The sequence below is a fragment of the Phaseolus vulgaris genome, chromosome 10 (genome assembly GCF_000499845.2).
Source record: "Phaseolus vulgaris cultivar G19833 chromosome 10, P. vulgaris v2.0, whole genome shotgun sequence".
NCBI lineage: Eukaryota > Viridiplantae > Streptophyta > Magnoliopsida > Fabales > Fabaceae > Phaseolus > Phaseolus vulgaris.
This window is the reverse complement of record NC_023750.2, coordinates 38122463-38135464: the sequence shown is the minus strand read 5'-3', so window position 1 is coordinate 38135464 and position 13002 is coordinate 38122463. Positions and strand designations below refer to the sequence as shown.

Genomic DNA, 13002 nt, shown 5'->3' with positions numbered 1-13002 from the left:
TTTATGAAAGAACTTAAGAGAAAAAATGATTTTTATAAATTAAAATTAGTTAACATATAAAATAATTTGTAAAAGTTCTTCTCTATATTTTATCTAAATTCTTATTTTTGATTTGTCAATAAAATAATCTAAATTTATAAATAATTTCATTTTAATTTATAAAAAAATCATTTAATTTTCTTTTTCATTTCTACTCTTAAAATCTTGTTCAAACTACCTTAATATACAAAATTTAAATTTCAAATAACTATAATTGTTTATATTTGTTGACATAGTTTTAAAGATAATTTTCTATAATGCAAGAGACATGATGTCTTAGTTTTTTTTTGATAAGTTTCATTCTCTCATTTTTTTAAGGCCATACAAGAGTATTATAAAACTTATTTAAATAGTTTTTTATTTATATTTTAACTTTTTATCTTCCAGAAATCTGGGAATGGACCAACAGAACCAGACAAATTCATTAATCTCAGGTAAAACGGACCGAACAAAAAAGTAGATGTTTTCTTCCCGCACCTCCATAGTTTCTTTTGTCATCTAATAAATAAGACAAAAAGACCATTTAACCCTAAAAAAATATTATGGATTATATAATTCAAAATTATTTTTGGATTAAGAAATATAAATCCACAATATATTTATTTTTAAGAAATAAAATTCAAAAGATATTTTCAAAAATCTCTTTCTAATTCTATAATCCAGAATCTAATTTTTTTAAGAAAAAAAATATTATAAATTATAAAATTCAGAAGATATTTGTAAAATCCAGAATGTGTTTTTAATACACCACAGAAAATGCTGCAGTTGAGAAAAATACGATGGTGCATGGATGATAACATTGTAAGATGGGGTGTTGGGCTTGAATGCAGAATATGCATCATGCACTAACTGGGCCATGGCTTAGGGAAGTGAATGAGGAATAAAATTTTGGGCCTCACTGGGTCAATTCTTGAAACCATCCTCAGTATTTCCACTGAGTTTTGAAGCTGCCGAAACTTCATATTTTAAACAAACGAAGCATAATCTTCAGCTTCAGAATGAGGCAAAGTCATATTATCTGTTAAGTAAATTTAGAACCTGACATTTAACAGTTGTCCATTCTTTATATCTTCATCATACTACTGTAGCTGCTACCAATAAAGTTTAACAATATGATGCTTTTCTGCTAAAAAAACCTTGAACCGCAGTCTGATCTGTGCATTAAGCATCATACATTTATCTTCATATTTCCAAAACAGGACGAAGCTATATTTCGGATGGCATCCCAGTTCCACAACATTAATCACCATAGAAATACATTTCATGATTTACACCCAGACCAAAACTATAAAACAAGCAGCAAATGTAGACACAGGCATAAATAGTCCATAAAATAATAATAAAACTATTTAAGAATATTAAGTTTAGGGACTATTTGAAGGGCCTTATAAAACTTAAGCGACTACTTATTAATACTTTTATGACTGCTTAAAGAGGGAGTTATCCTAAAAATATCAAATTTGCTTGTTTACTCAAAATCAACCACTCCAACAAACAACTGCCAAGGAAATAAAAATCCCATCACATACCCTAACGGATTGGGCCAGGTTTGCTCAGATAGGCAAGAAATATAAAACGTAGAATCTGTGAAACATTACCTTGCTAACATTCTATATAGGACAAACTAACCTATGAAAAACTAGCTCCAAAGACATAATAATGCTCCGAAGACTGAACACTCTTTTCACTAATTTTCCATGACAAACAGATTTCACATATCAATCTATAGCCACCAACACAAACTTAACTCCTTTAAAACCATAACAAGAATTACATTCAAACCAAACTTCCTCGTGACCTTGTTTGTTGCGTCCGATGATGTTGGAGAAACAAAGACAAAGGGACCAGGAGGACAGATCCGAACACCCGTTACATGTTCAATAAAAAAAGATAATAAAGGCCTCAAACTAAATCAAAGATATTTTCATCCCCATTTCATCATCCTTACACCCCAAAACCACCAAATTTTTTTTTTAAAAAGAGTGAACAAATGTACACAATCATCAAGGATTACTATGATTGCAATTACAGTCACATCGGCCACTTTGCAATCTCCTGTGAACAAAACCACAACCATGACCGAGATGACTTTCCAGAATTAATGGTTATAACTTTTACATGCCAAGTGTGATTCCTCCATCCAAGACAAGTTTACAAATTGAGTGTTTGGATCACCATCCAACACGCCCATTTTATTGGTAACCATGTGCTAGAGGGGAATCCAAACAAAGCAAAACACACTATAACTTATAAGTACATGCTTGGATAACCCTTCCAAAAGTACGCTCAGAATAAAAGACACAATAAACACCCTTCTCCAAAAAGTACGTTTAAAACCGTCAACCAAGCATGTTCTAATCCATCTCATTCACAACAACCAGATCAACACAAAAATAGAACAAAGGAATCAATCAAGAAACACAAAACAGAACAGAACAGTGTAAGTATAACACCGTATAACAGGCTCTCTTATTTCATTAACACTCACCATCCATATATGGCACAGTACACAGACAGACAACACCTTAATACCACACAAAGTCAATCCATCCATTCCATCAGCACCACATCATAACAATTACATAATCTCAACAAAAAAAGAAGCCAAAAACCGTTACCGAAACCCTAATATTTCAAATCTTATCGATATCCTCATCCTCGAACTCGATATAATCATTGCCAGCGCCATCGTCCTCTTCATCGAGGCCAGCGCCGATGCCCTCGTTGAGCCTGGTGCTATCGGGAAGCTCACCGTAGGCCTTGAGGAGACGGGCCTCGTCGGGCATGTACTTCAGAATGACGTCGGCCTTGTCGTCCTGGTAATCGCGAAGGCCAACGAGGATGATGTCGCCGGCGGCGATCCAGACCTTCTTGTGCATCTTGCCGCGGATGTGGCATAGGCGCTTGGTGCCGTCGATGCACATGGCCTCGCAACGGCCGTTGCCGAGCATGCGGAGCACCTGCGCGTACTCCTGGCCGTCCTCCTTGAACACCAGCTCCCGCTTCTCGTCGTCCGCCTCGTTCTTCCCACGCTTCCGGTTCTTCCCTCCCTTTCCCTTGTTCTTCGGCATCCTCGATTCGAAACCCTAACAATTGATCCTCTCAGCACACAGAAGCTGCTTTTCTTTTCTTGTTTTTCTGTTTCAAGAATGGAGAATTTGCGTTGCCTTGCGTTGAGACGCAGCAAAATTGGGCTCGTTTGGTATTTGTTTGGTTGGGTATGCGTGGGGAATACGAATTAAGGGTGGTTTGGAATTGACCCTCTTGTCCCCGGTATAACGTCACTCTCGTACCGATGGTGCATTTGAAATTTTCCTCTTTTATCTCTTTAACTAACTTTTGTGGATAATAATTTATAATATTAAAATATAACAAATTTGATAATTATTTATTTTAAATTGAAATTTTGAATTTTAAAAAAATAGAGAAATTTTAGAAAAATGTAATTTTTTTACAATTTTACACTTTAGATAAAAAAAATTTAAAAATAATTCTTTCAATAAAAACCACCTGCACAATAAAAAAAAAATGACATACAATAAAATTAAAATAATTATTTATTTTTATAATTAATTTTAATAAAAAAGTATAGTTTAATAACATATTTTTATTTTAATAGTTATTATAATAATAGTAATTTTTTTTTTCAAAACAAAAGTATACAATATTTAAATTATTCATCTTTTAATAAAAAATAATTTATTTATTTATTTTTAAAATAATTAAATAAGTTTTCCATTTAATATGATAATTTATTTTTTAAAGAAAAAATATACTTTATTATTGTTATAATGTAATAAATAAATTACTTAACAAATCTTTTACTTCTTATGAACTGTAATTAAGCTCAAATGAACTTATGAACATTAATTTTTGATTTCATCTTACAAAATTGTAAGATTATATATTTTAAATTAGTTTTTTATTTTTAACATGTAATTTATTGTTATAAGATTATAAAATTATCAATTTTTAAATTAATTTTTTCTTTTTAACATGTGTGAATAGAAATATATAATAAAATTTGTAATGATATTGGTAAATTTATGTTATATACTAATTTAATAAAAATTATAATTATTATAAATTTATGATATAATAATAATAATATCACTATTTTTTCTAATGTAAAATAGTGTTATTTTGTTACTTAATCAAGATTTAGGTAAAGATTAAGAATGAGAGGTGTAATTTTATTTTAAAATAGATTAAATGATAGGATTATCATTTCTTCAATGTCACGTTTTTTTTTTATTTAGTTACATGGTCTATTAATTATTAACACGAAATTCAATAAAACTATTCAGAAATCTTAAAAAAATAAAGACATATATGTTTGTAATACTTGAAATCGGTCGAGTCGAGAAAAATACAAACTTTAAGAATTAATATTAGTTAATATCAATTCAGATTCAAAAGATAACAGGACAATTAACTAAGGCTTATTATAAACTACACAAACCACGAATTTCTCTGTGCAAATTAATGATTTATATAAAATTTAAGAAATATTTGTAAAAATAAAAAAAATAAATGATTGATTTAGTTTGATCAAATTGCAATCTTTACATAAAAAATTAACAATTTAAAAACAATTCTAAAAAAAAGTATAAATTGTTAATCTAAGTCCTAAATTTACTATTTTTAAAGTTTTTCTACTAAATACATGTGAAATATAACTTTATAAAAAGACAAATACGAAAGATGTGTCCTAATTTTAAAACTTCTTATGGGTTGAACTTGTGGTCATGCAATCACAGCAATTAAAGTTGTTTATGCAATTATATGTAATGATTTCATAATTTTTATATTGACATTATATTTAAATTAGGTCAAATTATCATATAAGTAACTACTTATCACACAATTCATATAATTAGTCTTAACCTCAATCCAATCTTAATTAATTTATTATTACATAAACAACTTAACATTTCAAGGACTTTAACAATGTATCATATTATAATACTTGTACCGTTTCGTCCCCAGGCGTTGACCAAAGTCAAAGTCAAAGTCAACGTATGTTATGACCCATCAAGGGAGCCCAAGGGAAGAAAGTCAACAGGTTGACCGCTGAAAGCGACGCCAAGGTGAGGCGTCGCCAGGTGTAGGCGCCGCCAAGAAGAGGTGTCGCCAAGGTGAGGCGTCGCCAGGTGTAGGCGTCGCCAGGTTAAGGCATCGACGGTGCCACCCCCGATACCCATGGGTAGGAAAGACTGTGGAGGGGGCGACACCGCAAGAGGCCTCAGTACCTCAGAACAGTAATAAAGAGAAGAGAAAGGTGGCTTCAAGGCCACAGTTCTAGTACCAGTAAGGGGTAACCTCACTCGTGAAGTACCCACGCCACCGCTGGGAGACCCTGGGACAAATACGACCCATGAAAGGGTCACGCCCAGGGGAGAACCACGTGCATGGTACGAGAGAAAAGTAGATACACTCCCAGGGCAAGTGACTAGAGGTTGGGGCGCATGAGTTGACACCCAGAAAGTCACCCCCTTGCGCCAGATGCACTTCGAGAAAGGAGGACTTGCACGATGGATTATCCCTAAGTTGGGTTACGACGCTGTAAGGCCCTCCATGAAGAGTAACGATCAAGTCAGAAGAATACGTGGCAGTAAGCATTGAAACATCAAGGTATATCAGTTTCCCTGAAAGTTCCCTAAACCCTAAACCCTAAATTCATAATAAGAGAAGTTAATCGAGGGAAGCCAAAGTCACTTAAGGTGAGGTTGAGGAAGTTTTAATCCTCTTGGTCATACATGTTTTCGAAGTTGATCTTGAGCATTAGGTCATTTTTCTTCCCTTTTTTTTTATAGTAAACAATTTTTTGGGCAACTGAAAGTTTTAGTCCACTTTGTCATACATGTTTTCGAAGTTGATCTTGAACATTAGGTCATTTTCTTCCTTTTTTTTTTTTGGTAGTGAACAATCTATTAGACAACTAAAAGTTCTAATTTACATGATCGTACATATTTTCAAAATTGCTCTAGAACATTAGATCTTTTTTCTTCCATTTTTTTATAGTGAACAATCGAATAATTATTTGAAGACAATCTCTTCAACATGAAACTTCATTGGAAAGGGCATATAGAGAGGCCAATTGTGAGTGTAGATGAGTCATAAACACATTGGATGACTTTGAAAAGGATATTGCATAAACTAATTGACTTAAATTCTTTGAGAGAAGTAAGAAAGCCTACCTTAAAAAGGGACATAATGATTATCTTTGTCATGTTTGATTCGATGTTACCTGAGACAAAGGATCGAGTAACTATTTTGTGGATGTAAAACTTGATCATTTCTCAATAGTTTTATGAAAAAAAAAACTTAAAAATTGTTAGATTTAAGGGCCTTATAGTAGGATGAATAACAAATATATCTCTTTTAGTTCTCGGAGTGTGACTATTTACGTAAAAGAAGTAATTACTTAGTGAACTATGTTCATTCTTAAACTAACATATTTTTCACTTTAATTCAAACTTACTGATGCTTCTATAATATATTTAGACAAATTGTTTTATAAAATTTCTAAAATAGAAAAAAATAAAATAAACTTCCTAAGATACTACTTCACAAACAATATATACAAATTCCCAACTGTAATATAAATCTATGTCAAACACAATATTTCTGCCTCAAGAGTAATGTTTATTGGCATTCCTTTTCTTCTTAAACGTTCGTACGCTTTGATCAATTTACATCTTGAACGGTATTGCCCTTTAAAATCTTGATTAGAAATCATCCAAATATATTACGTTGCACCATGCTGAATTTCTCTCATTGATGGGAATTGAGATCAGAAGCAATAACACCAAACACAAAGTAGTTTACAACATTACCATACTAATGGCAAGTTTGTGTCACAGAAGAGAACAATTTTAGAATGTATGAGCTACATTTCAGAAATAACATTTTTGAATTGTAGTTAAATAGTTTATATACTCATGGTGCAAGTAAAATGTCCTTGGAAAAGAGCCGTTATTAGTTGTTATAGTCCATGATGTTACAAAGGACACGATTTTTCTGTCATCTCTTTTCTATTTTATTTTGAGTGATTTTAGGAGCAATGCTATAGGTTTGTACTTGATACAATCTTCCATTCTTCTCTCATCTCCTTTCTCTTCCCTTTCAAGAGTAGTGTTCATATTTGTGTTTGTTATGTGTTCTTCTGCTGAATTTGGTTATAGTACATGTTATTTTATAGCAAAATTTGCTCACTGGGAATGTTTCCTATATCTGCAACTTGCTTTTTAGTCCCCTTCTTATGTGAAAATTCCAAAAATAAGCTAATTTCCAAATCATATGTGGAAAAATGGATACCACACAGTCTCTGAAAAGTGACATGTGTGGTGGAAAATCACCTTATTTCTGCTAGTATATCTGGTTTAATGTGAATTGTAGATAGAGTCTGGTAACATTATCACATTATAGATTGCTATATTACAATGACATGTTGAAACTTCTAAATTTAGATCCTAAGTTGATAAAGAATTGGATTCCACACACCCTCACTTCAAATTCTTATCCTTTGTGATATTTAATACAGTTAGAATTGGATTCCTGTCCAGCAACAAGAAGAATATTCTCATGCTACTACATTACTCATTGCTTAATTTTACAAAGGCATGCTTCTGCATGCCCTCATCATACAGATATTCTCATGTTCAGATTTTGTGTTTATATCTCTTTTCCTTTCTCTTATTGGAAGAAATACACGAATGTAAAATAGAGCTTGTCACATTAAATTTAAGAAATGTTTTAGTTTTCTAAATGTAAATGCATATAATCGAAATCAGAAATTCAACAAGAATGCAGAAAAAAAAAACCTCTGCTATTTCGGTTTATTTTAGATATACTTACTTCAAAAACAATTTTTAAAACTTAATGACAAATTAATTGCTGAACAGTGCAGAATTATTTTATTGAGTAATTTCTTTAACCTAAAAATGAAAAAAAAAAACGCTTACTTTCACTCTGTTTATGTTAAATGATATTCACATTCCTGAGAAAGTTTTAAAATAGTCATTTATCTCTTATGTTTGTTTACTAAATGACATTTACATTTCTTCTTATTTTTCAATAGTCATTCATATTTTTTATAGTTTTAATAATGACACATATCTACCTTCTATTTATATGAATATTTTTTTAAAATTAAAGTTTTGAAAATTTAGAAGAATAATTTGATTAATTAAGACTAAAAATTTCAAATTTCATCATCAATTTAAATATAGTAAGAATGTCATTGGCTCAAACGATTTCGACGTAGTCAACTTGATATTATTTGTTTGAATGATGTTGGTGGAGTTTTTTTAACATATGATTTGTTTGAATGATGTTAGTGGAGTTTTTTTTTTCACATAAGGATAATGGTAGTTAAGATTCAACTCTTATCAACCTCGTACATAAATTTTTTGGTAATGTCAACCAAAATATTTTTAACTAAGTTTTTCGACCAACCTTAATAACACAAGTTAGTATTAATGTCAGTATTATTTCTATTAATCAAAGTTTTCTTCAACATTAATAAAACTATTTTTTGGCCGATATAAGTCTTTTTTTTAAGTAAACACATAGAAATTATTTTCCTATTAACATTCTTGAATTATTTATCTACCCATGTCAATTGACATTTATTAAAGTTTTATTGACTTTGAATATTTTTCAATACATATTAAGCAAATTTTTATAGTACAAGTGTGCAGAGATTAATTATTGTCATTATCGGTGTAAACATTATATTTTAATCAAAGTCACTAGTATTATTTTATGGAGATTTTCTAATTTGTTATTTTTATATTTAGTAATAATTCAACTTCTTTACCCAAACAAAAAAAAAATGAAATTTAATAAGTATAAATTATCTTGTCTAAATAAAATATTTTTTAATTAAAAATAATTTAAATTCAATGTATTTTAATTTGCTAAAAATTGTAAAATATTGTTCTTGTACAACTCCTTGATAAAAGGCATTGAGTGCAAATAGCTAAAACACGAGTCATACTATGTTTAAGGTATGATTTCAATTCGGATAACTTAGAAACTGATTTTTTTTTTTGCAAACAGGAATGGAAGGCAAGTTCTCTTCTCCTAGATATCTTCTCAATCACACGCAACACTAGTCACCTAGTGCACATGCCTGTATATTTAATTCGAGATCTAAAAAGAGGTCAGGGCTACCAATTGGAATAGAAATGTTCACAACTAGAAATGGGGGTCAGTGCCTGATGGTGAGCTCAGCTCTAAGGTGGAGAACACCATTGATGAAGTAAAGACTATCCTCAGCCATAAACGAGGTCCATGGAATAGCAAATAAGTTTCTATAACCAACGGCCTTTCCCCCTGTGAACATGTAGTTGCCTTTGTACTTGCTAACGAATTCTTCTGTTGGCCTAGACCTTGCAGCAAACTCATAGTCAACAGCAAAGCTCACTGAGCCCTTCTCCTGCATTCCCAAGAACAGCCCAAAGCAATGGAAAGAGCTTTGTTGATCCATGTTGCAATGGGCTGATAGGAAAAAACCTTGTCCACCCAAATGGAATGCTTGAGAATAAACCCGGCCAGATGGGAACAGATTTGCGCATTCCTCACGCTTCAAATCCAAGTACACCACACACTGCTGCCGGGGAAGTTCAAATTCAACCACTTTCACTGGGCGATACTTATATGCCCTCTCCACAAATCGACGGTTTGAAGAAGCAGAGTCTTCTGCTGCCAGTGCCCGCTGGCGGTGTGGAGCCTCAGCCTTGAAGAATAGGCCCTCCAGTACAAGCTTGGATGCAACATCATGGTCAAAGTCAGAACAGGTTAATACCTTCTTAAGCTTTCGGCAGGTCATGTAAGGGAAGCGAATTAAACGAGCAAGATGGGCACCCAAGACTTCTCGCCTTTCTTCCAGTTTAGGATACTGCTGTCGAGACCACCTTAACACAAAATCATATACAGCATCTTCTGATGCAACCTGGAGATCATCGCTAGACAGTATTGCCTCTACTCCAGCAAGGGGCAAGCCCATAACCTCTTCCTGGAACCTGATCATGTACAAGATTTATTAGCATTCATAAATTAAGACGAAAACAATGAAAAATAGCAACAAAAAAACAGGTGTTTTACAAAAGAATGAACTCATTTAAGAATAAATAATTCCACAGCAGGAGAAGTATTTTCCAAAAGACATTTTGCCATGGAATTCTATAATAGAAAAGCCTCTAAATTATGTATAACCTATTAATAACTTGTTTGGACACTTTTCTCTGAAATGGGAAATATCAAGTCCAATTTAAAAATGCAGAATATACAACTGAGAGCTTCAGGAGAGCCATGCATAACAGGTTATTCAAAATCAGGACCTAAATAAACCATAAGTTGATTAACCAAAAGTAGACCAGATGTATTATCTAAAAGGTACCAATTATTAGATGCAATTGCAGACACATTGGAGTCACTTTCAAAAACATACTTTTTCTTCCCCGCCTCTTTCTAGTTTCCAACAACAAATAAAAAAAATTAAAACAAAATACAGTAAAGCAGCTACAACTGCTATCAATTTTACTACCAGCAGCTAACAAGAGAGGCAAAATGAAGAGGAAGTACTAAACGCCACTTGATACAAGTAAAACACCAGAGCTAGACAAGGGTTTGATTGTAATCATTGAGTATCAGATAATGTGATGAGAGAAAAATAAAAATAAAAATAAAAAGCTGAAACGCTTACTTGGTTATATCCTTGTATCGACCAGCCAGATACTGCTTTGCAGCATCAGTCAATGGTTGGACTGCATCAGCCATTAAAACACTAGAAGGAAGCTCCAGATAAAGCAAAGCAGAGTCAGGTGTCATAGGCATGTTCCGCAATAACCGGCTACAGAATCTCATGCACGAAGCAACTTCAAATTTGTCAGCAGCCATCAACACATCCAGCAAAGCAGGTGCTGTAGTAGTGGTCAAGGTATTACTGTACATAAAGTTGAGAAGCTCCATGAGAGCAGCTTCTTCTGCAACATACAAAGAAGTAAGTCATTTCTAAGGTAACTATTTGAGGTAAAAGAAGCAAATTTGTAAAAAGAATCTAAAAAGTACATTCCTATACCTGAGGCATTAATTCTGAGGGAGACATGTCTCTGCTCAGACTCCCTCATCCCATTTGAGAAAAGCTGCATAAAGTAAATAAATACTACTAAGCAAATACATTTTTGGTAAAACAATTCAAAATGTACCCGGTAAAGAAGAAAGATCTTCATCTACCTTATAGAAGAAGGGACTTTTAGCAGCCAATATAGGAGAACTTATGTGCAGTGTTTTAACTCTAACAACGGCACCTGCAGTGCGGTCCATGCTCCAGTCTGAATCATGACTATTTGTAGCTTCATCACCTGCATTAACCACACCAGACTCATGAGTATTCATAGAGCAGAAATGATAACTTCATACTAAAACAGAAAGGAACCAAAAGATATCTATATCCGTTCCTTGTTTAAAAGCAAGGGGAAGGTCATATTTTCTGATAACAAATAAACTTCTCTAAAAATCACACTCGTGTTTAAATAATATTATCCATTTACAGTTAAATTAGAGCATTTTTCATTGCAAAAATGTAGTCTTAAAAAGACTACATAATTGGGAAACTAGGGGCATGTTTCATTCCCTTCTCATATAAAAACAATTTTCCTATTCAGCAGTTCATTTCTCATCCAATTTTTTTGAAAATGATTTCCAAAATAATTACTTTAAAAAACCAATAAACAAAAACAGCAAGGTTATATTTTCTCATCTTCTTCTGATTTGATCTTGTTTGAGCTCTACCTCAATTCCACACTCCACTCTCGCCTTACACTACCCTCCATCAACTGTCCGGACAACATTATTTAATTACGTTTTGAAAACAAGGAACAGTCATTTAAAATACTAATCAAGCAACACTACATGTACAAGACTCAATTCAAATACCAGAATGAGGTTCTTCAACCATTGCAACGGCTTCCTCATCTTGGTTTTCACGCTCATCTACATCAGGTTGATTCCCGTTCAAAACTTGCTCGTCTGGCATCGCAGCAGGATCCGTGCCTGAACCCAAAAGAGAATAAATATCTATATTAGCCATACAATGAGAAAACACACGCTTCTACGCAATCAATATCTAGCATTCCCTTTCAAGAAAAAAAAGAACTATCAAGTTTATACAAAATAACACACTCAATCTGTATTTCCAATTTCAACACTTCAATGGCCCTTTTTTTCTAATTTTGTAAAAAACACGTTGTAAGTTCAAATCAGAACCATTTCCACTTCTACCAGTGAATAATTCTAGAAACCCTAGAAATTACTTTTCCCATAAAAACGACAGAAACAGAGGGAGTGGGAGAGAGAGGACCTGTATCCTTTCTGATATCCTCACGGCGACGCTTGCGGTGGCGCGCCCAATCGGCAATGGTGGCGCAGCCGTCCGAATCCGGTCCGGCGTCGGCAGGGTCAGCCATGATCTCGATCCGAAGAACCCTGTCGGAGAAATTGCTGTCATTGAAGGCGAAGGCGAAATCGGCGTCGGAAGTGGAACCAGCGTGAGACCAGTCGGATTCCATGGCCACAACCGGGTCAAATAGATCCGAAATCGAATCTTTCATGCGTCTATGGAAGAATCGAAGTTATGATAAGGTCGAAAAATGGATAATAGGTTATGGTTTTGAAGGGTTTAGAGAGAGATGAGTGTGTTTGACAGAGAAAGAACTCAGAATAATAAGAAGAAGAAGGAGCAAAAACCATGACCCCCATATACTGCATACATTTCTGAACTTCATCACTAAGGTAAAATTGTTTTCTTTTTCTTTTCTCTCTCAAAATTTATTCTAATTAAACCAAAGTGTCTTTTTACTTTTTATCAGGCTGTCAAAAAAAAATTGAATTAACTGAAAATAATAATTAAACTGAATTAGATTTTAAAAACTAAATATTTCATAAATAAATAGA

General features: G+C 33.0%; 2 protein-coding genes across 2 annotated transcripts; both read right to left on the bottom strand.

The window, feature by feature from the left end:
- Window positions 1-2480: 2480 nt before the first annotated feature.
- Window positions 2481-3328, bottom strand: LOC137819105 (eukaryotic translation initiation factor 1A-like). Its single transcript, XM_068622846.1, has one exon. It carries the CDS (start codon window positions 3108-3110, stop codon window positions 2673-2675), a length of 438 nt encoding a protein of 145 aa, XP_068478947.1. The 5' UTR covers window positions 3111-3328; the 3' UTR covers window positions 2481-2672.
- Window positions 3329-9136: 5808 nt separating this feature from the next.
- On the bottom strand, window positions 9137-12862 carry LOC137812568 (BTB/POZ domain-containing protein POB1-like). The gene is made up of 6 exons (XM_068614649.1): window positions 12410-12862; window positions 11986-12102; window positions 11284-11411; window positions 11129-11192; window positions 10754-11033; window positions 9137-10070 (listed from the first exon to the last, which is right to left on the bottom strand). The coding sequence occupies exons 1-6, from the start codon at window positions 12657-12659 to the stop codon at window positions 9257-9259; spliced, it is 1653 nt and encodes a 550-aa protein (XP_068470750.1). The 5' UTR covers window positions 12660-12862; the 3' UTR covers window positions 9137-9256.
- Between the last annotated feature and the right edge of the window lie 140 nt (window positions 12863-13002).

Bases quoted from the DNA above. Each gene is read 5' to 3' on its own strand.
- LOC137819105 (XM_068622846.1), bottom strand. From the start codon at position 3,110: ATGCCGAAGAACAAGGGAAAGGGAGGGAAGAACCGGAAGCGTGGGAAG.
- LOC137812568 (XM_068614649.1), bottom strand. From the start codon at position 12,659: ATGAAAGATTCGATTTCGGATCTATTTGACCCGGTTGTGGCCATGGAA. The intron at 12,103-12,409 runs GTCCTCTCTCTC...TTTTGGGTTCAG, and splicing joins GGATATCAGAAAGGATACAG to GCACGGATCCTGCTGCGATG. The intron at 11,412-11,985 runs GTATTTGAATTG...TGGTTAATGCAG, and splicing joins GGTTGAAGAACCTCATTCTG to GTGATGAAGCTACAAATAGT.